General features: G+C 53.4%; 8 protein-coding genes across 8 annotated transcripts; 6 read left to right on the top strand and 2 right to left on the bottom strand.

Annotated features, from left to right (window-relative positions):
• Positions 1–1,367: 1,367 nt before the first annotated feature.
• PG994_012988 (cytochrome P450) lies at positions 1,368–3,102 on the top strand (the record flags this gene model as incomplete). Its single annotated transcript, XM_066864397.1, has 5 exons — positions 1,368–1,448; positions 1,514–2,308; positions 2,394–2,599; positions 2,643–2,873; positions 2,943–3,102. 5 exons carry the CDS (start codon positions 1,368–1,370, stop codon positions 3,100–3,102), a joined length of 1,473 nt encoding a protein of 490 aa, XP_066709358.1.
• A 637-nt stretch (positions 3,103–3,739) lies between these two features.
• PG994_012987 (uncharacterized protein) lies at positions 3,740–4,603 on the top strand (the record flags this gene model as incomplete). Its single annotated transcript, XM_066864396.1, has 3 exons — positions 3,740–3,968; positions 4,040–4,153; positions 4,209–4,603. 3 exons carry the CDS (start codon positions 3,740–3,742, stop codon positions 4,601–4,603), a joined length of 738 nt encoding a protein of 245 aa, XP_066709357.1.
• A 514-nt stretch (positions 4,604–5,117) lies between these two features.
• Positions 5,118–9,419, top strand: PG994_012986 (Chromosome transmission fidelity protein 18; the record flags this gene model as incomplete). The annotated part of the gene is made up of 7 exons (XM_066864395.1): positions 5,118–5,629; positions 5,754–7,112; positions 7,163–7,618; positions 7,676–8,078; positions 8,515–8,629; positions 8,814–8,954; positions 9,094–9,419. The coding sequence occupies 7 exons, from the start codon at positions 5,118–5,120 to the stop codon at positions 9,417–9,419; spliced, it is 3,312 nt and encodes a 1,103-aa protein (XP_066709356.1).
• A 2,930-nt stretch (positions 9,420–12,349) lies between these two features.
• On the top strand, positions 12,350–17,482 carry PG994_012985 (uncharacterized protein; the record flags this gene model as incomplete). The annotated part of the gene is made up of 5 exons (XM_066864394.1): positions 12,350–12,734; positions 12,852–14,621; positions 14,660–15,777; positions 15,843–16,467; positions 16,509–17,482. 5 exons carry the CDS (start codon positions 12,350–12,352, stop codon positions 17,480–17,482), a joined length of 4,872 nt encoding a protein of 1,623 aa, XP_066709355.1.
• PG994_012984 (uncharacterized protein) lies at positions 17,479–17,715 on the top strand (the record flags this gene model as incomplete). The annotated part of the gene is made up of 1 exon (XM_066864393.1): positions 17,479–17,715. One exon carries the CDS (start codon positions 17,479–17,481, stop codon positions 17,713–17,715), a length of 237 nt encoding a protein of 78 aa, XP_066709354.1.
• A 531-nt stretch (positions 17,716–18,246) lies between these two features.
• Positions 18,247–19,823, top strand: PG994_012983 (uncharacterized protein; the record flags this gene model as incomplete). The annotated part of the gene is made up of 2 exons (XM_066864392.1): positions 18,247–18,966; positions 18,990–19,823. 2 exons carry the CDS (start codon positions 18,247–18,249, stop codon positions 19,821–19,823), a joined length of 1,554 nt encoding a protein of 517 aa, XP_066709353.1.
• Positions 19,824–20,557: 734 nt separating this feature from the next.
• On the bottom strand, positions 20,558–22,511 carry PG994_012982 (uncharacterized protein; the record flags this gene model as incomplete). The annotated part of the gene is made up of 4 exons (XM_066864391.1): positions 20,558–20,815; positions 20,890–22,006; positions 22,059–22,165; positions 22,302–22,511. 4 exons carry the CDS (start codon positions 22,509–22,511, stop codon positions 20,558–20,560), a joined length of 1,692 nt encoding a protein of 563 aa, XP_066709352.1.
• Positions 22,512–24,123: 1,612 nt separating this feature from the next.
• On the bottom strand, positions 24,124–25,561 carry PG994_012981 (ferrochelatase; the record flags this gene model as incomplete). The annotated part of the gene is made up of 3 exons (XM_066864390.1): positions 24,124–24,629; positions 24,680–25,244; positions 25,310–25,561. 3 exons carry the CDS (start codon positions 25,559–25,561, stop codon positions 24,124–24,126), a joined length of 1,323 nt encoding a protein of 440 aa, XP_066709351.1.
• Positions 25,562–26,333: the final 772 nt, after the last annotated feature.

The following is a 26,333-nucleotide window of genomic DNA, read 5'->3' as shown; positions in this document are numbered from 1 at the left end:
TCATCGTACATCTTACGACCTTGGTACCACTTTCTTTGTTTCATATGTCGGTAATGAATCATGGGAGTAGATCAGCTCCACGTCTTCTATAACTCTTACCCACAGGTGGACCGAAGGATATCCACTACTGACTACTGCGGCATCCAACCGACACGAGTCGGAGACCGTGCGACTATTGCTACTCTAGAAAGCAAGCATATGTAGTCAAGTTTTGGATAAACATTTACCATAAGTCATGCAGTACATCAGTAGTAGATAAACAGTGTCCCATCGTTTCACTATCCCTGATATTTATCCCGCTGGGCTTTATTAAGCTCCTATTTTGACTACCCACTAGCATCATCTTGTCGTAGATGTGGCACTTTGATCGGGTATGGAATGGAATTATCCACTACAGAGAAGCTGGCATGTCAGGGTTGTCGTTGAAAAAAGGGTGCCATTACATAGACCATGTTTTACATTATTACTCTACTGTAAACCCGCTCTCCGGATGGTGATAGAACTCCAAGGTGTGCTATATGGGCTGCCTTCAAGCCTGGTGCTCGATCAGAGGTTTTCTGCCACCAACGGTGCCTCTCTGCGTCGGATCTGACTGGCGCTTGGTGGGCGGACGTTCTAATCAGACTCCGAGCTTCTAGGAATCAGGCGGTTAGATAGCCAGGAAAATTGCGTCAATATAAGCAACCCCTGTTATGTCCAAGCCTAGTCTGGATTGCTCACATTCGTCTCTGATCCGATGCACTCCTGACTAAGTAATATTAGTATTAAAGCCCTGATGCGTAATACGAGAACAAAAATATGCATTCACACACTATCGTCTACCGCTTACTGCTCGTGCTCCATCTCGTTGTCCTACGCCAGGGAGAAAAGACCATAACGTCGATATAGCAATCGTGATCAGTGAAATATTCCATATGGCTTGCAAAACAAGGGAGCTAACACGCTTGTTTTTTATGAGTCTCTGGATACTTTCCCGGCTATATAAGGGGCTCAAGGTGTCATCTGGTCAGCTCGTTGTATTTCTAAAATATCCACCATTCTGTCGCGTGCCTGTGTCTATTTTAATTGAACACCTGATTGTTTCACTTGCAACAATGACTTGTCATTGTAACCCGCCTGCTATAACCTGATTTTGCTGTGTTCCGGAATTTCTCTGACGGACCATTAGTGCCATTAAACCCCGACGGAGAATTAAACCAAAAGTCCTATTCTACTTCCTACTGCCAATAGAAATGCAAGCACCACCTAAGAGGCCTACCAGCACATATATCAGGACATAAGTCATTTTCCCGGTTGCTTCTGCTTGAAGAATCCATTTTACTTTCGTTTGACTCCTCGACATACCTGTCTAGGAGAATATGGCAGACATGTCAGGTTCTATGTCATCGGGTATCACCCATGAATACTATCTCAACATTACTCAGTTGACTATGCTAGTCAGCATTCTGGTAAGCTTTGATTCATTTCATACGCCAACGAGAGCTGGACTCACTAATGAGTATCGGTCAACCAGCTTGCCTTTTATGCGATGTGTATAGCCGTGTACAACGGACTTTTCCATCCTCTGGCATCGTTCCCTGGACCTCTATCACACCGAGTTTCGATCATTCCTCGAATAGTATATCTCGTAACTGGCAGACTTGCTTTTCATGTCGCCAATCTGCATGCAAAGTACGGCGCAGTAGTCCGCATCTCTCCCAATGAATTGGCCTTCTGCGAGCCACAGGCTTGGAAGGATGTCTACGGTCATCGACGGCAAGGCCAGGAAGAGTTTTCGAAATACCTTGGATTCTACCGACCAATAAAGGGGGAGAGCCCAGCGTCCATCATGTCAGCCCCGCGCCATGACCACACGCTTCTCCGCAGGCAACTCTCCCATGGGTTCTCTGATCGCAGCATGCGAGGCCAGGAGCCCATCATCGGATCTTACGTCGATTTGCTCATCAAGCGCCTGCGGCAACATGGAGGCGACGGTGCCAAAGCTCTCAATATGCGCGAGTGGCTTAACTGGACGACTTTCGATATCATTGGCGACCTCGGATTTGGACGCTCATTTGGATGTCTCGAGAACAGCGATTACCACCCCTGGGTCAGCATCATCACACGTACTGTCAAGATCGGCAGCTATATCCAGGCCCTATACGAACTGGGGGGAATCCAACTTGTGACTTGGATAGTCAACAGCGGCATCTGGAGATCTCGTAATGAGCACAAGAAGCAGGTTAATGCAAAGCTCATTCAGAGGATCCAGCTCGATACTGAGCGGCCGGATCTAATTCAGGGTTTACTAAGGAAGCAAGATGACCTGGTAAGTATAAATGTGTGAACACCCGTGCAACCTTGAATGGAACCAACTTATAGTATGGGTCATGCGCTAACGCCATGGGCAAAAGTCTTTTGATCAAATTTCAGCCGCCACGGCAACGATCATCGTTGCGGGCTCAGAAACCACGGCGACCCTCTTGTCAGGGGCAATCTTCCTTCTCGCCAGAAACAGAAACAAACTAGCCCCCCTGGCCAAGGAAGTACGTTGCACTTTCGAGAAGGACGATGAAAATTACGTTGAGCTCCGTCAGCTGTCTCTCATACATGTTGGCATGTCTAAACGAATGCCTCCGCATGTATCCGCCCGTCGCGATTAGCCTTCCCCGAGCGGTACCAAAGGGAGGCGCAGCGGTGGCGGGCCACTTCGTACCAGAAGGCACAGTCGTTGGTGTTTGGCAGTGGGCAATCAACCACGACGAGCGATTCTGGGCAGACCCTTGGGAGTTTCACCCAGAACGGTTTCTCGACAACGACCCACGCTACCAAAGCGACCTGCTCGACGCTATGCAGCCCTTCAGTACGGGGCCACGGAACTGTATTGGGAAAAAGTAAGTGCTAAAATTTGATAGTTTCCAAAGGGCGAGCTGGAGAAAATCAGATTACTCATATGATAATAGTCTTGCGTATGCGGAAATGCGCCTTATACTGGCTAAAATTGTTTTCAACTTTGATCTGCATTTGGCGGATGACTCAAAAGACTGGCTTGACAGACAAAGTGTCTATTTCCTCTGGGAAAAGCCGGCCTTATATATGCACCTGACTCCTGTGTCTCACTGAACGTCAAGAGATGGTGGTAATCTCGAGGTACGAGTCTATGTCCTGTACTGTATTACCGCTGATGTCGTGATGCAGTATAGGACTTTAAGCTTAACTTCAATTTATTGATAGTAAGAGTGCAGAAGGCTGGCCTGTCTATTCTTCGTATTGCTATTTGTTTTGAATCCCGGCTGCCATGGAGTCGACAGTCTCTCACTCACCCCCTTTTGCCACCCGTCCCTTTTACACAGCCATGTATTGCAAGCACACTACACTAAGCTTTGTCTTCTTGACTCGACGACGAAGGTTATTAAGGTGCCTTGAGTGCTAATCTCAATTCTAGTGATCTAGAATGCCTTATACAAGCTTACTGACTCGAAAGGCTCTCTCGCCGCCGCCAAAAATGAAGTGCCGAAAAGGGAAGCCCCGAATATTTATGGGCCCAAGGCTTCTTCCTCGACCCCGGTCGTGACAGGCCAATATATCTCGATCACGCTAACCTCTTCAGGCTCGGTAGACCAATACCGAGATGGTTGTTATCTTTAAGGCCTCTTTCTGTCCGCCCGTATGATGGCAAGAAATCCCTTCCTTCAATTCTATTTAACTCAAGTCTTATCTACGAGATCGTCATCACAGAGCGAGCTGGCAATAGTCTACGATGGAATCGGGGAAGCACGAGCGTGACGAAGAGGAGCAGGCATTCCTCCCCCAAACAGAGTTCGGCGACCATGGCGGCACCTCTCCGAAACCCCTCAACCCGAGAAGGACGGCAACTTGGTGGTGGCGCTTGCTCCTTGATATAGCCATGGCGAGCACAATAGTCATATTGCTATTCTTCTTTCCTTTCCCTGCCAGGGATACCATTAAGAGATCTCCGGTGCCTCGGCGTACGTTTCTTCAACCTTTTCGTTCTGTAATCGACATGCCCCCAATTGTCGCTGCTAACGTTGCTCCTAAGTTCCGCGGAAGATTTACGCATTTCATGACGACCCGAAATACATGCGTGGGGACATGTTCTTTAACGAATCTGACACTCTGCACACGTTGAACCACTGGATCGAATTGAGCTCTGGTAGATATTCCTTCCAACTCTGGTGAAGGCCAATAGCTGATTCCGTCATATACAGGCAGCCGAGGCTACGTGGTGGTCAAGGACGCGGACCGCTTCGATCTGCCGGCTCCCTACACGGTCGCCATCGACCGCGACAGCGAGGGGCCCGGCTACATGATGTCGGCGTTCCACCAGCTCCACTGCCTCTCGTACCTCGCCACGCACCTGCAGCAAGGGTACGCCGGCGTCAACCTGACCGAGGAGGTGGCCCACCACACGGCGCACTGCTTCAACTACCTGCGCCAGGGCATCATGTGCTCCGCGGACACGACCTTGGAGGGCAAGACTGACGCGGGGCCCGGCGAAGGGTCGGAGCACGAGTGCGTGGACTACGATGCTCTGTTGGAGTGGGCGAACAGCAACTCGGCGTACAAGTGGCGCGGGCTACTGCCGGATGAAGCTGTACTATAGCACGGGCCGCAATATCAATACGAGTGAAGTTTATCATTAAGGAGTCTCTGGAGGTTTCAGTCCCCGTGAAAGCAAAGTATTTGCCCAGGTTTGGGGTCAACTCGCGATATATAACTTTGCTGGGTGGCTTATAACTCAGTCAAGTATACTTGATACAAATAGGGCGAGATGTATATAATTGCGCCTACGAAAAGAAACGCTGGCCATTTGATTGAGATTGGTGATGGCTTGATATGATTGATGGTCAGTGGGTGTTAGAGTGGGCTCAGTTAGTTAGGACTTCGTGGGCAGATGCTGACCTGACCCCACTACGGGACACTAACAACCACTTTAAACAATTCCCCAGTTCGACGCGTCGCGTCTCGCAGGTGCTGTACCCGGACTTTGAGCTACGCGCCACTTTAACACCACCCTGATCAACACCACTCCAACAACTACACCAGAGGCTTGAAGTAACTGGCAAACTCAGTACTTACTCTAATTCGAACCTCGCCAGGTCAATTGAGCGCCGACAATGTTGACAGCCTCTTCGCCAGTTGTTTATCCCACAACGTCTTCACCACCTCCCGCTTCTAAACGTGCGCAACCTCACAAGGGGCCTAAGCCTTCCAAACGCGGAAAAGGTGGCTTCCTCGTGGACGACGACTCCGACGACGATGTGGCCCCGGAACCTGCCTCCAAACGGCGCATGCTGAGCAGTCCAAGGGAATTGCCAGTCGAATCCACAGAACCGTCGTACCCTCCGACAGAGCTCGAAGCCTTTCTCAATGTACCTTTGAGACTCGAATGCGACAACACAAAACCAACGACTGATGCGAACCCAAGTGCCGAGCCGCCACAGGCCACAAATCATATCTACGACTCACTGCTCCAACCTACACAAGACTTTGCTTCCGCTTTCCAGAACCTAGCGTCGCGCAATACCAAGGGCAAATTTACCATCAAGACATGTTCTGGCGCCAGCCAGGAAATCAAGCAGCGACAGGCTGTAACAACTCCATCTTATGAGCGCCTGGTAGCCGCGAGGTCGAAGACGAAAAAGGGACGAGCCGAGCGCAGCTATTATGGCCTGACATCCACGAATTGGTCGACACGGCCAAGAAAGAGATTGCCACGAGCAAGTCAGCCGCGACGACTGAGGTCACTCCAGACCAGCCAATGCCCTCGGTCGAGGCAGCTCAGGGGAAAAGCCCAGGAAGTCTCTACTATGGACCGAGAAGTATCGCGCAAGGAATTTCATGGATCTCTGCGGCGACGACGGAACCAATCGGAATGTGCTACGATGGCTGAAGAGGTGGGATCCTCTAGTGTTCCCTGGTTCTTCCAGGTCGAGAGGAATAAGGAGGCCGGGAGCAAAGCAGCAGGTAGAAGAAGAGAAGCCTCACCGGAAGATCCTCATGCTCACCGGACCCCCTGGCTTGGGCAAGACCACTTTGGCTCATGTCTGTGCACGACAAGCCGGCTACGAAGTGCTGGAAATCAACGCGAGCGACGACCGTAGCCGCGATGTTGTGAAGAATCAGATCCGCACAAGTTTGGGAACAGAGAACGTCAAGATTGTGCAACACAAGGCCGGCCAATCAGGCCAATGCCAGAAAATCGCCCGGCCGGTTTGCGTCGTGGTAGACGAGGTCGACGGTGTGGTGTCAGGATCTTCCGGCTCGGGCGAAGGAGGTTTCGTCAAAGCGCTACTAGATCTCATTGCCATCGGCGAGAAGAACAGTTCCGGCCAGTCGGAGAATCATACACAGACTCATCGCCGAAAGAAGAAAGGCGACGATTTCCGGCAGATGCGACCCCTGATTCTCATTTGTAACGATGTTTATCACCCCTCGTTGCGGCCCTTGCGCCAGTCCAATTTGGCCGAGGTTATTCATGTTGGCAAGCCCACAGTTGACGCGGTTGTAAACCGTCTCAAAGCCGTCTTCGAGAAGGAAGGTATACCCTGTGAAAAGGATGCAGCGCGAAAGCTTTGCGAATCGGCGTGGGGTATGAGCAGTGGCTTAGATGCTAAGAAAGGACGGGAGAGCACTGCGGAAGGTGACCTGCGTGGCATCATGGTGGTCGGGGAGTGGGTTGCTGGGCGCCTTCGAGCTGCTTCTCTGAAAGGTCCACTGTGTCTAACTCGGCAATGGGTTGAGAAACACATTGCTCATGAACTCGCCCACGGCGGTGGCGGCGCGCGAGGAAGTGGACGTGGCAGCGTGAGGGATATCGTCAGTCGTATCTTTCAGGAAGGTGCTGGGTTTCCTAGCTCGAACATGATCGTGCCCAAGATGAACCTCAATTCTTCTGAGCAGCCTCAAGCCCAGCTTGGCTTCTCCGAACAGCAGAAGAAGCACGCCATGGAACGCTTGCAACACATGGTCGAGACCAGTGGCGATATCGACCGTATTGTCACCGACATCTTCGCAGATTATCCGAATCATGATTTCAACGATGACTCGTTCCTGACGAAGCCAGACCAGGCATACGAATGGATGTATTTCCACGACACATGCACGTCAAGGTTATATGGTGGTCAGGAGTGGGAGCTAGCACCCTATCTCAGTCGGCCAGTTCTTGCCTGTCACCACTTGTTCGCGTCGCCTATCCGCCATTCCCAGCTGATGTACCAAAAACGCGACGCGACCGAGGAGGAAGCGGCACCCCTCCATTCACCGGTCCCCGTGCCGACTTTGTGGCCTACGAAACTGAGAAGAGTAACCGTGCTATGCTTCAAACCATCCAAGCACAGCTGTCACCGACACTGATGCGGGCGTTCCGGAGTGCCGAAGACATTTCTACGGATTTCATGCCGTATCTCATTCGACTTGTGTCGCCCGACGTCAAGCCGGTCGTCGTTGGTGGCAGTGGCGATCAGAAGGGAACAGCAAGCGTCAGGAAGGAGTTAGAGAAAGCCATGGTTACCCGGGGAGCAGAGACCCTACTGGATATAGGCGTCGAACTCCAGAGAGGCAAGATAGAGGGTGATACTTTCGGCCGAGGGCCTACCTGGGTTTACCGCATGGATCCGTAAGTTTTAATAGTGTCGAGGACAACGTGAATGAAAGGCTAACATTGGTTCAACAGTGACTTGGATGTCTTGGCAACCTACGAGACGTCGGCAGCCGCTGTGCATGGTACCCAAGCTCCCACGCGCTACGCCGTTCGACAAGTATTGGATCAAGAAATGGAAAAGCTGCGGAGACTACGCGAAAGCGCGGCACGACAGACGCGTTTCCGTACTGGAAACCCATTGGATCAGAGGGAAGCCGTGCTTGATACCAAGGAGAAATCTGGCAAGCCTAAAGGAGTTGAGCTCCCTGTGATTCCCGTCAAGAAGGACTTCTTTGGTCGGGTTGTCGTGAAGACCGACGTCCAGCCACTTCAGGAAGGAGACGGCAATGCGAACGGAAAGAAGGCCAAATCAAATGAAGAACCTGCTGGGGAGAACAAGGTTTGGGTCACTTTCCACGAAGGATTGAACAACGCTGTGAGGAAAACCATCACGTTGGATGACTTATTCCGGGGTTTATAATGAAGGGAGTTGGTTATGCGTTCATGAGAGAAGTGTTATGTAGTATATGCAGTTGCTAGCTAGACCTTGGGCACACCGGGCAGGGATCATTGAACAGAATGTCCGGTTTCACGACACTGAATATATGGATTTTTAATGATCAATTTATGGATGTCTTTTGCGGTTGAATGAAGCCTGATTATGAGCCCAATCTGGAAGCGTAGAATTGCATGCCTGGTTTCGGTGTTTTGAGCGCAATGAAGCAGCATGGGCGCAGATAATCCACACATTGGCCGGACCGGACTTAGCCGACGTCATCTTCCGAGAAACACGTTTTCTTCTCCGCGTCGAGACCACTCATCAGATACCGCACAGCAATGATAACAAACCCAAGAGTACGGAGCGCATATAGCAGAACATCCTTGAAGACCTGGACACGCAAGATGAGTGTCAATTCGGAAAGAGCCCGCTCCGATTCGGCTCATTTGAGGTCACATCACAGGTAAGCGACATTTCAACTTCCGTAGGTCAGCGCAAGGTAGCTAGCTGCCTATAAGCTGTATACATGTATGCATAGCTGGACAGTGAAAGACGAGCAACGTCCTTTCAATCAGGTTGCTTGCGTACTTTTGCCTGTTGGTCTACAATTTTACCTACTTCCCACCTTTTTGCTCCTTCCCTGAGAAACCAAGTAAATAACCTCATCCTCAGGTTTTCTACACCACACCGCACTCCTTCGCCCTGGTGAACCTGAAGCCGCTGCTGCCAGGCCATGTCCTGGTCTGCCCGCAGAAGCCGCACAAGCGGCTCACGGACCTGTCAGCCCCCGAGCTGACGGATCTGATGCAGGCGGTACAGCGCGTCCAGCGCATGTTGGCGCGGCACTATTTACTCCTTCTGGGAAGGAGGCAAATGAGCCGCCGCAACAACTAGAGAAGGGAGGCAATGAGAGGGTGTTCCCGAAGACGGCTCCTTCAACATTGCGATCCAGGACGGCGCCGAGGCGGGCCAGACGGTGCCGCACCTGCACGTGCACGTGATCCCGCGCATCCGCGGCGCGACGGCCAAGAGCGGCGACGGGCCGGGCGACAAGATCTACGAGATGATGGCGGACGAGAACGGGAACGTCGGGGCGCCCTCTGGGACCGCGAGCAGAACCATGAGGGCGACGGCGACGGCAGCAGTAGGCCGCGGCCCGGCGGTGGGTTCCCGCGCATCGAGGATGCGGACCGGCAAGCTAGGAGTATGCGGGAGATGGAGGAGGAGGCGAAGCTGTTCAGGGACGTGTTGGGGAGCTTAGGCCGGGAAGAGCCCTGAACGGGCTATGTGTGTGTGTGCAGTTAGTAGACTACCTAACGTTACCTAGAGCGGATGCGTCTGTCAGGGCGGCCTGCTGTTGAGGTATCGGTTACATTCTGGCATATACTGCCTTTGCCTGGTAGATCTTGGTCCGACTTGGGAAGGCACAATATGAGAACCAACATCCAGTCCACAAGCTGCACTCCCCGTGACACCACAGCGTTCGAGGGCAACACATCCTCTGTGTAGGTCCTGTTCAGGCCACAGTGAAACGTAGCACAAGTACGCTTCACATTGTGCGGCTCTCAACGGTCAACCGACACTCTCCGAACTCGCACGACAGCAGTTAAAGCTCAAACGGTGGCGCCGTCCCCGAGTTCGGTGAAGCCTAATCTTGAAAGATTATCTCACCCATTAGCTTCCGCGGGACATCGCTTGTAGTAGGTGAATGCTTTCCCAAAGCTGGCTACTTAGCTTTGCCACTACCAGTCGTTGGGGCCTTCATTCGCGGAAACCATGCCGAGTCCAGCCAAGTCAAGCGGCGTGTAAACTACCAACACGAACGCGATATTCCTCATCCACCGATTGCTTCCTTGGAATAAAGAAGGCCCTTCATTCGGCTACTACTTAGCTCTCATCCTGTGAGTTCGAACATGGCAGATAGCCTGGGTATCCCTTCCATGCCATATCAGAATCTGAGCAAGTGGACTAACCTCCAGCAGAGAAGCTGTTTGTAACCAGCCCAGCCGACTGGACGAAGACTCATCGGCGGTCGTCCACAGACCTCGCATGGGAATCTGTGGACTGGCTCGGTGGAGTTGGAGAGATGAGCGATGATAAGCGAGCAGGAGCGCGATCTCAGGCTAGCCGCAAGACGAAAAAACGCGTTTTTTATTCGATACCTAGTTTCTTTTTCCTTCTAGATGTCACCGATTGGAACCCAAGTGGCCACGAGCTGAGAAAAGGGGACTCTCAGCCAGCCCAGCGCTATAAGAAGTGGGAGCAGAGAAATATGGCGGAAGGCGGTTCTATACGAAGTAAAGGTTGGGATATGGCGGACGGCTTGTGGTAGTATAGCGGGCTAGCGATTCGCACCGAGGGCTAGACAGCTAGACAGAAGGCTGAGACAGGACGAACGATGGAGGAAAGCCCCAAGCTGACGCCGCTACAGCTCTCGACTAGCGACAGTGCCGTTAAGCTGTGATGGTGGCGTCCCTAGTCGAGGGCTGGAAGACCGTCGCCTATGCAGGTACGGAGACACATGCATACCGTACCTGGTTTTTTTTTCTTCTTCTTCACCCACCTCGTTGAGTGAACAATGCAAGCCTCAACGCCTTGAAATTCCAGAAAGAGGTCCCAGCACTGCCCCGGGTGCTGGAAGACTATTTAGTGCACCACCATGGGGCCAGGGCTGTCAATTGAGCTCAAGCTTTCAGCTGCACTCTTTGCAAGTACCCAACTGCTTTGATAGGTTCTTTAACGAAACTCAGGACGACCCATCAATACCGAACCTGAAGCTTCGAAGGTTTACGAAGACGCGATAGAAGAAAACAAAGACAGGGCTGTCATGGTGCATTGCTCTGTGCAGCTTCCCCCTTCGTATTCAACCTGTAGTACGGAGTACCAAGTCGGATAATTGCTTGCCATGCAATGGCATGTTGGCACATCTGCATTTGGAGGAGCTGCATCTCGCTATTGTCCAATTGAGCAGGTGGCCTGCATCCGGTAATTAATGCATGCACCTAAACTACCAATCCCTGGGTTCGGGCGCAGTGCCTTGTGCGTAGTGCATCCATAGGTATTCTCTGTGTGTGGCAGGGTGTCAGGTGTGAGACTGTACAGAAATGCCACGAGTTGGTTCGATTCCTCACAGCGGCTAGGGACAGGCGAGTTCATCTGTCAGTTCTCGCGTGTGTGTGCGCAACGCAATTTCCATCCCACAGCGGGCCCCTCTCAACTGCTGCCACTAATGGGTTTGCATGCTAGGTTTAACGCCATGCAGCTTGAGGGTTGGCGCGGAGCAAAAGAAGAATGTGTGCCGTCACATTGACCAGACTCGAACTCCGACTTGACAGCTGCTGTGTGGGAAGGCCGCGAGATCAATAACGAAAAAAAGAAAAGAAATAGCAGCACATATGTGGAAATAGTATCTTCCATGGTTGTTTACTCATTTGTTATCCAACTGTGTAAAGTGGCGCCTGTTCCCCATGGGACCGAAGACACAGAAGATCTATCGCCATGATCCGCGCGGGGCATCTACTGGGGCATCGCACCCGTTCGGGGCAATCCCACGTCAAGGTGGGACGAACAGGCGATCATCTTAAAGAGGAGTTCTCGAGGAAATTCGGACGGCTCGGGATCTAGAAGGATTGGCACATGGGAACTGCTCAGGACGAGGATGGCCAACACCAGGAGAATGCCCCTGCAGCGAACTCTGGCAAGGATCCGGCATACTCGTTATGTAGTCGGTATGCAGGCAGGGGTGGTTATCTCTTGCCAAGAGCTGTGGGCGGGTCAACACGAGAGCTACTCCAGTCCAGAACGTGACCAACGACGATACTCGAGGAAAACAAGGCACGCTAATCAACAGGGGCTGCTGCTGGTAGCTATGGCAAAGGTTATCGCTTTCCCATTGTGCTGGGTTTCGGCCCCATACCGAGGAAGCCCCCAAGTGACGGCGCTACACTTCTCTCCCTCCAGCTAGCCCTGAAAACACAATGGAATACCCGCCATGGGTAAGAATTCGGACTGGCACTATTGGAATGCCCCTGCCCCCTGTCCACTTCCCACCAAGTCAGCTAACCAGCCGGACGGGAAACGTCCCGGGTCTCCAGTGCCGAGATATATAGAACTTGGATTATCCGCCTGCTCTTCGTTGCCCTACCTTCTAGATGTCACAGCAGTCTGGTAGACTAGGATATCCAACAAAGAACCGGACCTTGACAAGCATGGCGCCCTCCAGCCTCTTCACGTGGGCTATTGCCCTCGTGTTATCGAGCTGTCTGCTACACGGCGTTGATGGCTTCGCTTCCACTGATACCATCACCTGGGGAGGTGACAACTCCAGAACCGGCTACCAGGACAATCACAACATGGACCCGGATATCGTTGGCAGCCCTCAGTTTGGACAGCTCTTCAAAACGAAGCTGCCAGGTAACTACAACAACCTCGGCCCCGAGTCGACTTTCGCCCAACCTTCGGTCTACACCCTGAACAAAGATAACAAGCAATATGTCTATATCCTCACGAACCAGAACAATCTGTACCAGCTTGACGCTAAGACTGGTGTCATTGTCAACCAGAGAAGCCTGCATATTCCATTTTTGACGTCCGGTTAGTAGCCACCCCCCTACGAGAGCGCTGAAGCCACTGAATGGCCAGATGGATGGTATTAATCATGGGCATGGGTCGTACAAACTCCTGACACCGTATCACTAACTGTTTGGACAGACCTCGATGGCTGTGTGGATATCAACCCTACAGTTGGTGTGACTGGAACGGGCGTCATTGACCCTACAACGGAGACAGTGTACTTCACTGCCAAAACCTACAAGCAAGGGTATACCAAGGGCAGGCTCAACGGCGAATATTGGTTTCATGCCGTCGATCTCAACACACTCCAAGACCGTGACGGGTTTCCCAAATCGATGGAAGGCGCCATCTTCCGCAACAACCCGAACAGGATGTTCATCAGCGGCAATCAACATCAACGTCCTGGCCTGCTTCAGGCTGGCAAGTACATTTACGCGGGGTTCGCTTCGCACTGTGTCCAGTACAACTTCACCGGTGCCATTTTGGGCTGGGACAAAGGCACTGGTAACCTTGTCGAGGCTTTTGCCACAGAGGGGGGCAATGAAGCAAACACTGTCCCAGGTGGTGGCGTGTGGATGAGTGGAGGTGGACTTGCTTACGAAGCCGGCTCTATGTACTTCGCGACTGGTAATGGCTACGCAAGTCAGCTGAAGGGCACGCCTGTTCAAGGTCGAACTCCGCCCACTGCCCTCGAGGAGGCCGCCGTCAATGCCAGGATCAATGATGACGGCACCATTACTCCAATCGACTTCTTCATGCCCTGGGAAAAGGTCGATCTGGACGGAGCGGACAAGGATCTTGGAACCAGCCCGCTTCAACTGCTGCCGTCGTCAAAATTCAGCTGCCCCAACGCCAAGCGCATCGGTATTGTCACGGGCAAGTCTGGAAAGACATACTGGCTCAACCTGGATAACCTAGGGGGGTATCAGATGGGTCCCAACCAATACGATAACGTGCCTCAGCAATTCCTCAATGAGAACTCCGTCTACGCCGGCGCAGGTGTCATGCCACTTGATGCGGGGTATGTGTACATCAACGTTATCAAGTACAAGACTCATGTGTGGAAATTCGGTTGTAACGCCAATGGAGATGTCGCTTTCACCAGAGCTGGAGACACTGCCGAAACGAATGCTTACGTCCTCGGCGTTGGCCACGGCACCACCACCTCGCTCAACGGTCGAGAGGGATCTGGGCTTGTCTGGACCTCCGATGTCGAGGGTCTCAACTTGAGGATTTACAAGGCCGTTCCCGAGGCGGGATCTTTGACCATGATCAACTCTTTCAACGTACCTGGGTCGATGAAGTTTGGCCGCCCAGTCTTTGGAGACGGCATCTGCTACGTAGCTAGCAATCTCGGGTACATCCATGGGTTTGGCTCTCCGGTCAACCTACCTCTCAACTGTACCGCCCCCTCCACCTTTGGTACTGTCAACCTCGGCGAGAAGTCCGCTCCTCAGACAGTCACTTGTGTGGCGAACGTCGGAACACAAGTTACCAACATTGACTTGCTTGGCAACACCAACTTTGTCTTCTCTGGGCTGCCAACGTTTCCCATGACTGTCAACCAAGGCTCTGCCTTCACTTTCCAAGCGACATTTGCCCCGAAGCAAGTCGGGCCCTTGTCTAGCAGTGCCATCGTCAACACTACTAATTCCGCGGCCGGCTTCTCCATCAGCACTCCGGTGAAGTTGGTAGGCACTGGCAACTCGAAGTTACCACTTTTGCTGATATCGCCCAATACGGTGTCTTTCTCTGGCGTCATCACTGGCCAGATGGCTAATGGCGTCAACCAGACCGCGATGCTCCAAAACCTGGGCAATTCGACTTTGACCATCTCGAGCTTCCAGTTCTCGGTCGAGGGGAGACAGGCCCCTGGATTCAGCCGAACAGTACAAGTTCTGGCGACAAGTCAATTGGACCATATACTCTCTACGATCTGCCCAAAGCCATTGCTCCTCAAACCTCGGCTTACATCCCCGTCAACTTCAACCCAAAGACGAATGGAAACTCCAAGGTCTTCTTGCAAGTCAACTCGGATGGTGGCAATGGAGTTCTAGATATCATCGGAACTTCTAGCACGAAACCGAAGATTCTGATCGAGTTCCAGAGTCCTGATGGGCAGAGCTGGGTTAATTATACAAGTGGCGTCGACTTCACCTTTGGTAACGTCCTTCAGGGCACCACAGTGACGCGAAAGATGCGCTTTAGCAACATTGGAGGGCCCAATGCTGCTGCTCTTTCTGTCACTGTCTCTAAGCCGCCTTATGGTGTCCAGGGTATCGTTGGTGCTGCGAACAACGTCGACCTTGCGGAGGGCACGGTGCTGCAGGCTGGACAGAGCGCTACTGCAGACCTCTACTGTGCAGTGCCCAGATCACAAGTGAACGTTGACTCTTATAATGGAACTGCTCAATGGACTCTTAATACCGGCGATCCCGACATGGGAAAGCAGTTCATCCAATTCTTCTGCAGTGCCGTTTCCGAGCAGTTGGGCCCTGTTGCTTCAAACGGCTCCGCACTCTACAGGTACACTGGTTGTGCCCAGGACAACACCCCTGGGCGACAACTACCTAACCAAATCTACAGCGACGCAACGAACAATACCAATGGGAAGTGCATCCAAGCCTGTTCTTCAGCGGGTTATACACTCGCCGGCACTCAATACGAATCAGAGTGTTGGTGTGGCAACACTATGCCATCAGTTTTCGTCAATGAGGCCCAATGCAGCTATCGATGCACCGGCACCGTCAACCAAACTTGCGGTGGTAACGGAGAGTTCCATCAGGGTGGCCAGTTCATGTCCCTGTTTTCAACAACACAGGCACTTCCAAACACCGGCAGCCCACCTCCTGCTGACAATCCCGCCCCTGCCAATCCCGGCCCTGTTAATGCTGGTGTCCAGCCTCAGAGGATCAGCAACTACACCTTCACCGGGTGCTACTCCGAGGGCTCAAACGGGAGGGCTCTGACCGGAACAACCCAAGCTCTGGACGCCCTTACCCTCAATACCTGCGCCTCTTTCTGCAGCGGCTTCAAGTATTTCGGTACGGAGTACGGGCGTGAGGTGAGTGATTACATTTCCTGACCTACCTTTCCCATCTGAGGATTTCTAAGCTAACCTACGATCAGTGCTATTGCGGCAATTCCCTCAACACCGGCAGTACCATGACCGGTATCAGCCAGTCAGACTGTAACATGGGCTGTGCTGGTAACAGCACTCAACTTTGTGGAGCTGGCAATAGGTTGTCGATGTATATCTACAACCCGGATGGCAACTACACTGCCCCGTCCACGACGACTCAACCTGGCACCACTACCACGCCTACTTCTGTCGGACCAACCCCGACGGGCCCCAGTATCGTTCAGCGGGCGGGCATTTTCGCTTACTCTCGCTGCGTGACAGAGGCCAATGGCATGCGGGCCCTCTCGGGCAAGGCCTATGCCGATGATGGGCTGACGGTGGAGATGTGTGCTTCGGTCTGCGCCGGGTTTCCCATGATGGGTGTCGAGTATGGACGGGAGTGCTACTGTGGCACGTCCACCAACGTGGGCAGTGTTAATGCCACCGAGAGCGACTGCAGCATGCTTTGTGGCGGCAGCAAGTTCCAGTACTGTGGTAACGGCAACCGGCTCAACCTTTACACCCTGGCGCCCTCCAGCACATCCACCGCGGTGACCAGCACTTCTTCAAGCATTGCATCGACCTCACCAGCGCTAGCTTTACAGCTACCACCATGTCTTCAGCATCGCTCTCGTCGACCAGTTCGGCCACTTCTAGCGCTAGTGGTACCTCAGTGCCATCGTCGCTGTCCGCGAGCTTGACAATCACCTCTTCTGCTTCCCTATCGATGAGCTCGTCCGCTGCTCGCTCGACCAGTTCATCTACTTCATCAACCATTTCTCCGTCCGCTTCTTCATCGACGAGCGCGTTTACCTCAAGCGTTTCCTCTTCCGCTTCTCTGCTAAGGAGCTCAGCTGCTTCTTTCCTCGGCTCATCTTCTGCTTCATTGCTGTCTTCTAGCTCATCCGCTTCCTCTACAACATCATCGACCCCATCATCGGTTGTCTCTGCCAGCTTAACCTCGTCCTCCAGCGCCAGCGCCAGCACGGCATTCAGTTCGGCTTCAAGCAAACTGACTTCTTCCGTCAGCGCGTTAATCTCAACCAGCTCCACTGTAACATCTAGTTCACTTCCGAATGCCGGGACTACCTCAAGTAGTAGCGTTATTTCTATCTCATCAAGCAGCACTGTCCCTACATCACCCATCAGCACTATTGCATCGTCTATCAGCGCTGTCATTACCTCAACTACCTCGACGAGCTCTGGCCTCTCCGCTCCTACCATCTCAGGCTACGCTTACCAAGGGTGTTACAAAGAACCCTCAGGCAAGCGCGCTTTACCTGACAAGGCGTTCGCTTACGATAGCATGGCACTGGAGTCTTGTGCAGCTAACTGCACCGATTATGCATGGTTTGGTGTCGAGTACGGCAGAGAATGCTATTGTGGTGCGACGCTTGACAGCGGCGCGAATATAACTTCTGGCACCACCTTTAATGGTGCATGCACCAAGCCTTGTGGAGGCAACAAAAACCAGACTTGTGGTGATGGTAGCATGCTTTCAACATTCTACTCTTCCGACCCTGCAAAGTTCAACGGCCCTCCCAAGATTGTGGATGGCAACGCCAACTACACCTACTACGGATGTGTAGCTGAGCCAAAGAGTGGGCGTGCTTTGGCGGACGGTCAGAATGGCGCCCTCGGAACATGACCGTGCCGCAGTGTCTGACGTGGGCGGCTTCCAAGGGCTACAAGTACGCTGGGCTCGAGTATTCATCGGAATGCTGGGGTGGCAATACTCTGAACTCGGGCGCGGCCAACCAGACGAATGCCAGCTGCTCGCTGCTTTGCGCCGGTAACCAAAGGACGTACTGCGGAGGTTCCTCGCTTCTTTCTCTCTACATCACCAATTCGACTTTAATCTCGCCCGGTACCAGCTCATAGGTGCGACTCTTGCGGACATCAGAGTGTCATAACCAGGAGCCGGGTATTGTTTGCATATACGCATGATCTAGAGTACGGCGCTGGTCATAGTTACATGGGATCATTCCATCTCTTAATGTTTTATCAATATCAGTGTAGAAGTAATATAGAATAATTCCTATTAGAGGGTGAATTGGAGCCATCTATTTTGATAGCATAAAACAATGTACTATTCCTCCACTCCATGTTGTCTTTGTTCGCCCCGAACGAACGCACAACACCTTTGTCGTCGATATGCAGCACAGCTGAGAAGAGGGTGTTGTGTTTGCAGAACAATGAAACCTGCGCCCTTGACTTTGAAAACACAAGATTCATTCTACGATATTAACCAAAGGGGAAGTCCCTATATATCTTGAATGAGTGGCCAGTAAACGGGGATAGATCGGAAACATCTGAGTTGGTCATCGACACCGTACACAACAACTCGTGTAATTTCTGTCTGGTGTGTGCCAATCCTACAGCAATACAAAATAGTTCATCCACAGCCTCACAATGGCGACGACACCACCACTCACGTCGCCAAAGGGCACTGCCCCAAGGGGGACTCCGCCAAAAGGCACTTCGCCTAAGGGCACTCCGCCAAAGGGCATCTTGAAGGGAAAAAGTACCAAGCCGAGAACCCTTCAGGAGCGGAACGAATCAAAGACTCCGAATCTCTATGATGTTGGAGCGGTGCCTGGTCAGATTCTATCCACTGGTATGCGCCTGAACCACACGAGCCCTGAGTTCGTAGCGTCGGTCGACTTTTCCACGAAGCAAGGCCTCCGTCAGTGTGTCAACTGTTTGGAGTGCATCCAGATGAGACGCACATCGTGGCTCACTGCTGACTGTGTGGACATACCGCTTTCTTGGGCGTACAAGTGCCAGCCCCGGGCCGTCCGCCACCGGATCAACTTGCTGCCTGCCACGGACAGCGACGGTCTCTTCCAGGACCCAGAGGGCGAGGTCGTGGCCGAAGGCGAGGGCGGCGGGCGGCACCTCAATGCCCGCGACGAGTTCCGCACGGATGTCAAGTTCCAAAAGAAGCTCGAGGACGCCTATAAGACGAGGCCCAAGATGTGGGCGCGGATCCGCGCTCGCGAGTTCACCATCTGGCCGGTCCACACCACCGCTCACTTTGTCACCATCCTGCTACGGATGCGGCGGAGGGACCCCAACGGGCACCCCAACACCCCGTACGACGAAGTGGCCCAGTTTTCCATCCTGGAGCCCGTCGGGAACCTGAAATCGTCAAGCGCACCCACCGCCGCCTGCGCCGCATCCTCAACTACGACGGCATCACGATCCCCGACGACGCCTTCCGTGGGCCCTGGTACCCGAAGCAGCACGATACGTTTTCGTGCGGCATCCGTGCCTACCACATGGCTAAGGAGTTCATGGAGCGCCTCACGTGGATCCTGGAGATCTGGCCCGTCATCTTCCACATGACGAACAAGCCCGTCGTGATGGCCAGCGGCGGCCGCGAGTACCTGGAGAACAGCCTGGTCCGGTCGCCGGCCTCCTCCCCGGCGTCGTCGACGACGGGCACGGCTGCCGGCGCTCCGGCGCCGTCGCGGCTGCGGGCCGAGGTGGACTTCACGCAGATGCTGTGGATGCGCCCCTTCCGCGGCACCTTTAACGGGGACCGGGTCCGCCAGGAGATGGCTATCGGCGCCGCGTTCCGCGCGCTCGAGTTCTACGACTGGCAGGGCCGCGTCGCCGTCGTCGCCGTCGACTCGCTCACTGACCGCGACTTCATGCACGACGAGGAGATCCGCCGCAAGCCCGGCGACAAGCCGCCGCCTGTCAAGGTCTACGCGCCCAACGAGCTGCGGCCGCGTACGGGGTCGGGCGAGCCCCGGATCCAGCGGTACAAGGGCCAGGGGCCCGCCAACCCGATCCAGAACCCAGGCCAGAACAACAGCCCCCAGGTCCCCATAGAGGAGTTTGCCAAAATCACCATCGGCAAAAAGACAAAGGCTGGATATGACGAGCTCCTTGAGCAACCGGGCCAGAAGCGGCGACTGACGACTGGCCAGTGGCAGCGTAAGAATGGGCGAACGCAAAAACGGGGCTGCGCAAGGGGATGAAACACGACCGGTATGGACCTGCGTTCATCAATGTGCCTGCCTTTAAAAAGGCACTCTGGGGTCTGCAAAAGAGGTAAGGCAAAGGCTTAGGTAATCCCCCACCCTCCCCCTTTCCTCCTTCATCTTCTCGTTCTTCCTCCAGCTCCCCACGCATGGAAGGAATAACAGGTAGGCCATCATTATCGCGGAGCTTGTGCCACTGACGTTGTCTTTGTTCCTGGCTATCAGTATTGTCCCCCTTCATTCCAGCCCTTGAAACCCGTTTCTGTTTTCTTTGTTTATAATAAGGATATGATATTCTTCACTTTATTATTAGTAATAAATCTGGCTCCTTGCTTTAGGTACCCAGGACGTTTGTACTCAATCAATTGCGGCAATGAGTTATGATTTGACAAGGTGATCTGATACACGTTCGTATATTGTTTCCGTTGATATTGAACAGGTACATAAGGCTCCTCGCGGCGTATATATATATAAAAGCAGAAAGCTCCATGCGCCAGTGCGCCTTACGAATATGTAAGGAGCTTCTATAAACCCGATCTAATTGAAGTATAACACGACAGCTTGTTAGGCCCGTGATTTAAATACCTACACTCTAGGTAGCGAGCCTGCTGCGATATCGTCTTCAGCCACAACATCCTCTTCGCCGCATTCGCTGTACAAATGTGCCTCGGCAGTTGAGGTAGGCCCGGGTGCATAACCGTCCTCTTTCAAGTAGACTGAGCCAAAACATGTCAGTAATGAACAATTTCCGCCTTGACAGGAAAATGGGGAGACTTACGGTGGGGCCTGATGAAGACGCTGCCGATGAGCGCCAGCCCGAAGAGGCTTGCCAGAAGCACAAAGAAAGCCTGCGGGAAGCTCTCGACGGTAGCGGCATAAATGCCGTTGAACATCATGGGAGCGAACACGCGCCCCAGCGCGTGAAGCAGGCCCAGGGCGCCGAGGAGCGAGCCGACGCGCTCGGCCGGGACGTGCTTGGTGATGGAGCTCTGGATGACGGCGCCCCGAGCCCGCCGAAGGAGGTCAGCACGCCCGACATGATGAACAGCTGCGGCGTCCGCACCAGCGTGTAGCCGATGATGCCCGTCACGTCCGACACCAGCGCGATGCGCAGCAGCCAGACGTCCAGCTCGTCCATGCCCGAGTTCGTCTCCATGATGTGCAGGCCGCTCTCGCGCCGGCGGCGCTGCAGCGGCCGGACGCGGAAGATGTAGTTCACGAGGGGGAAGACGCCGAGGAGCGCAACGACGCGCACGAAGCTCATCAGCGACACGTAACGCGACGCGTCAAAGGTACCCCAGTGGAACATGTACTCGACGTAGAGGATGGTGACGGCCCCCGAGCCAATCGCGACGGACAGGATGATCGTATCCATAAAAGCGAGGATTACCATGTTGCGCCTCAGCCGGCCGTCCCCTGCGCCGCCGGGAACGAGCATTTTGAGGGGAGCCAGGGGGTTCGCCATGAAAATGGCGGGCAGCCAGTCCAGAAGGAGCTTGCTCCTGACACGGGAATGCAGGCGCTCAGCAAGTGCATCCTCTTCCTGTTGGTGCTTCTGCCGTGCTAGCATCTGCCGCTTCTTGGATAATGATTCGGGCATGACCAGCCATATGAAGAGCATGAAGACAATATGACTTGCGAGTGCGACATAGAAAATAGAGAGCAATGTGTCAGTCCATTTCACCATATAGCCGGCGATTAACGGACCGATAGCCACGCCGGCGAAGAGGCAGGCTTGCAAGTAGCCAATGTAGACGCCGCGCTTCGACGGCGATGAACAGTCGCTTGTGTACGCGGTACCAATGATGCCGCCCGCGGTGAACGATCCGGTAATGCCATCCAAGAACGCGCCCACCAACATCCAATGGTAATCCAGGGATTCCGGGTACTTGGCGCAGAGGATGGTGACGATCTCGTTGAGGATGCCGCCGATGGAGGCGATGCAGAGCAAGCGGGTCCGGCCATATCGGTCGCTGAGCGAGCCCAGCTTGGGCGCCGTGAGCGCGCTCAGCGCGCCCGTCAGGACTTGCGTCATGAGCGTGAAGGTGGCGACGCTGCGCTGGACCGGCGGGATCAGACATTGCGGGTTGTCGCCGCCCAGCACGATCGGGGTGATGATGAAGGTGGGATCCACCAGGCTTTTATCGGCCATGTAGTCGCGACATACCAAGTCGACGATCCTGTGGTTTTGGGGGCCAGTACGTCAGCGGCATGTTTTTCAGGGCGGGTTACCCTGGCCGGGTGCAAATGCGAAGCAAACTCACAGATTGATCCTCGGGACCAGGACACCTCCAAAGGCAAGTGTAAAACAAAAAGTAGGGGCCGATGAGCCAGTATACCTGACTCGAGAGTCAGTTTCCCCTTGCATCCAAAAGTTTAATAGATAGCGAACGAGTGGTCCGCGGGTTTCTGCATGGCGCATCCGCTCCTTCGGGTAAAGCAGCAACGGCAGCAGCAGCAGCAGCATTAACGTACAGAAGGCCGTTTATACCAAGGCAGGCCGTCGAATTCTAGCGCCCAGGCGTCCCTGCTTCCCAAGTTTGCATTGTCGCCGTCGCTTCCGATTGCGCCGCCGTCGGCGCCGGCGCCGAGTAAAGGCGAAGTCTCCCCGGATGCTTCTGCGTCGATCATGATGATCTTATTACTCCCGACCGTCGCCCCGGGGGGCTGCCTTTCGCTAGTCATTTTTCTTTTATAGATGTTTTCTTGTTTGGCTTGCGCATATACAATAATCGGTCGGGGAAGCTCGATCCGGGGTAACCGCAGGTCACAACTGGCGCAGGTAGGCTCCTATCTTTTAGGATGACGTCGAAGCGCTACGGTGCGCAGCATAGGTCGACTGAAAGCTCCTATCTTGCCTCGATGCCATAGGGGGAACAAGAGGAACGAAGAGGGAACAACTGGTGATAATATCGCGAAAGTGAGAAGGAAGAGTGCTACGGATCTTCCCCTCGGGGTGAGAGGGATCCGAGGTCGAGATAAGGAAGGGTTTGGTGGTAAACGCGGGCCCCGTTCCTCTGGCAAGGTCGATTCCCTTACGACACACGACTTTCTTATTTCATCCAGATAGTCTACGCAATACAAGCACCGAGAACAAGGGGCCGGCCACCACTTTAGCGTCAAGACTGGGGGGGGGGGGCATTTGGTGTGGGTGGATGCCGCCAGTAATCCAGTAACGCAGCACAAGTGCTCCAACATGTAAGCAAAGCCAATCAACCGAACGGACTTTACGGACAAACCAAACTGATAATCGGCCTTCTTCTATTATTAAGCTGGCGAACCGGGGAGACAGGAAACAGCAGCGAAACGAAACGCTAGACTGACATTGTCCCAGGTTACCTGGAATCCCTACTTTTCCAGCGTTATTAATCTACATATGTACCGCGTGCCCAGCTCCGAGCTCCAGGTATGGGTTGAGCAATGCCGGACGGACGTAACATCTTCAGATTACCCATCAAAAGGCTTATCTCGTCTCTCCTCGTCCGTGAAGGAACAAGCCGATATCGAGGAAAACCTTTGTTGCGATGGCTGGCAATGAGCCACGTTCACCCCTGTAGGCTACCGTGAACGTGGCAGCTTGGCCCAAATCTACAGGCGGTTCAGGGGCACGGCCTTCTGGTCCTATCGGATTTGCTGGGATAAGCCACGGAATGGTTTCAAGGTACATCCTGCTTCAGCGGCTGTCTCTGCCTCAACAATCAGCGACATCGCCTCTCCACGAACTTCATACGCACATGTATGTAGTACAGCGTAAGAAACAATGATCGCCGAAATAAAACCCACGAACACAGCTTTGTCCACAGACCTGCGTTACGTTGGTTACCTGCATACAAGTAGGTATTTGTTCTGCTGTGAGATCACGGCCACGTAGCGTCGCAGTCGCAAAGACACAAATCGCATTTCAAATCAATGACGCAACGAAGATGCAAAGCTGCGTGGGAGAGTATGAAGCGTGGGGTAGTACGGACACTGTGACTGACTGTCGCACTACACTACACTCAGGCTCGTTGCTTATCCTGTCCGCTGGGATGTGGCACTTATCAGCTTACCTACCTATGCCCTCTCATTGGTAGGGATATTCTTTAGTCGGCAAATTAATCAAGCCAACTGGACACACTGCATTTATCAGTGATACCAAGCACAATAGCGTCAGCATTATGGATACCACTGCCAGAAGTGCTTCCCTTCGTCCTATGCAGAAAGTCGAATGGCATTGGGCATATCCCCATGATCGACAACTACAAGTACTTGGGGGACAGGATGCCATGTGAAACCAAAAGGCAAGAAGTGGTTTCCGCTATACTTGCTTATAGCGAGCTCTAATATACATTCTCTGATATCGCACACTATACAGCAAATGCATTCCCGGGCCAGCGAAGAACTTCTTGGACTCGGCACAACGTTCGCTCTTGCATCCGGGGCACCTCAAACCCATCTGCAATGAACAGGCAACACCACTATCCAGGTGTGTCTTGGCAAGGTCTGCCAGGGCCTTGATAAAGGTAGGGTTGCCGTTCAAGCTCTCCACGCGCTTGATCGTGTCTGGGTGCCCCGACTCGCCAATGATTTCTTTGTCAAGCTCATAAAGAGTCTCGATGTGGTCTGAAGTGAAGGCGATGGGAATCAACACCATATCCGTCTGGCCCTTCTTGACATACTCCTCCACCGAGGTGGATGTCTGTGGCCCCAGCCATGGCTGCGGGCCAACCTGGGACTGCCAGCATAACCGATAGGGGTTGGAGAAGTTCAAGCGCTGCATAACAGCATAGACAGTAGCCGCCACCTCAGCGGGGTAAGGGTCACCTAAGCCACGTTAGCTAGTGCGGTTTCTACTCCGGTATTCGATATCTTACCTCTGTTGACTACTGTCATGGGCAAGCTGTGGGCTGAAAACATCAGCATCGCCTGCTTGCGTCGCTCTTCGGGGTACTCTGCCAGCTTCTCCTCAATGTTCTTGGCAAAGGTCTCAACCAATCCCGGGTGCGCTGGCCATCTATCAATGACACTCCACTGGATAGTGCCCGATGTCGCCTTGCCCTCTAAGCGCTGGCGCCACTTCCAGAGCTCATTGATACTACTGCCGGTTGTAGAGCACGAGTACTGTGGGTATTGCGTAAAGGCAACGGCTCTGCCTCCCTTGCCGTTCCCGAAGCCATCTGCGAGGAGCCTGTTGTACATCTCCTCCGTGAGAGGATCCGCGTATCGGAAGGCGACGTAGGGTTTGTGGGGCGCGGTTTCGGGGGATATCTTGTCGAGGATCTTGCACATCTCTGCGCTCTGATATTCCGACCATTTCCGGATAGGCGATCCTCCTCCGATCTCAGCGTATTGTTTTTGGATCTTGGGTGTTCGGCGCTTTGCAATGAAAGGCCCGAGGTAGTTTTGCAGAGGTCCGAGGGGGATCAAGTCGGCATCTGCCTAGAACAGAAGTGAGGGTTAGGTATCGTATGCAGTAGATGGGCAAAGCGCCGGGTGGCTCTTACAAATAGGCGACTTAAGAAACCATGGACTTCATCGGTAGTAGAGGGACCGCCCATGTTGAGGAACACCATGGCGGTTGGTCCCTTGGACCCTACGGCATTCTGCGTGACTGGCGGCACGGGAGTCGCAAAGCCTCGGACTTGAAGAGAACTGCACCCTGAAGAGACCAGAGTCCTGAACACTGGGGAATTGGAACTCTTGGCCGTATGCGACACTCTCTTCGAGAGCTGTCCAGCAGAATGTCGGAGAGACATGCTGTCGAGTTGCAGGCAGAACCTGGAACCTAAAAGAAGCAGCAATTGGCAAGGCAGGCAACTCTAAGTCAGCTGAAGGTCGACAAGTCAAACGAGAGGTATTATCAATTCAGTTGGGAAAGCTGGCAAGGATGGGGGAAATGTCACGATGGATGATCATCCCACTACTCGAGAATAAAACGTGAGGGTCATGGCCGGCAATACACGGTACGTGGTTGGTGGGCTATGGTGGTAGCTGATGTCGTTTTAAGACAGGCACCGAGACGCCGAGCATCCACTGGGAAATCATACACTAATGGTGCTGCTACCTACGAGTGCCGATCTTGACGGATCTAGTAGCTCTGCGAGATCTGAAGATGGACAACAAGATGGGGCAATTGCCAGCATGATCAAATTGGATTGCTCTTCCGGGGTATAGCTATATCGTTCAGTGAAGTGCATTAGTATTTCCCCATACCGATATCAAACTGTCAGAGAATGTCTCTCTGAACTACCACCAATGCCCGCATTCTCCAATTGCATAGCTGCAGTTGGTCATCGAGATTCGAGAGTAATTGGTTCAAGTAATGGCCTGTGCTTTCAAAGTCAGGTGCTTTCGTGTTAGTAGAAGTTGGCTCCACTGGCCCGGACGCGGTGGCTGCCTAGTATCCCTGGCAAGCGTGTAGGTGCCTCATGTCCTCACTGGCCATCACCGATAGGGTTGATAATAAATAAGAACCTGGACAGACATCGTTTGAGATTGCTTACCGACCAAAATCACCCAATGCCGCCT

Source organism: Apiospora phragmitis (assembly GCF_038363925.1).
Source record: "Apiospora phragmitis strain CBS 135458 chromosome Unknown utg000011l:1.0-3236445.0:1.0-3240683.0, whole genome shotgun sequence".
In the NCBI taxonomy this organism is placed as follows: domain Eukaryota; kingdom Fungi; phylum Ascomycota; class Sordariomycetes; order Amphisphaeriales; family Apiosporaceae; genus Apiospora; species Apiospora phragmitis.
The sequence above is the reverse complement of the archived record's forward strand: the minus strand, read 5'-3'. Positions and strand labels throughout refer to the sequence as shown.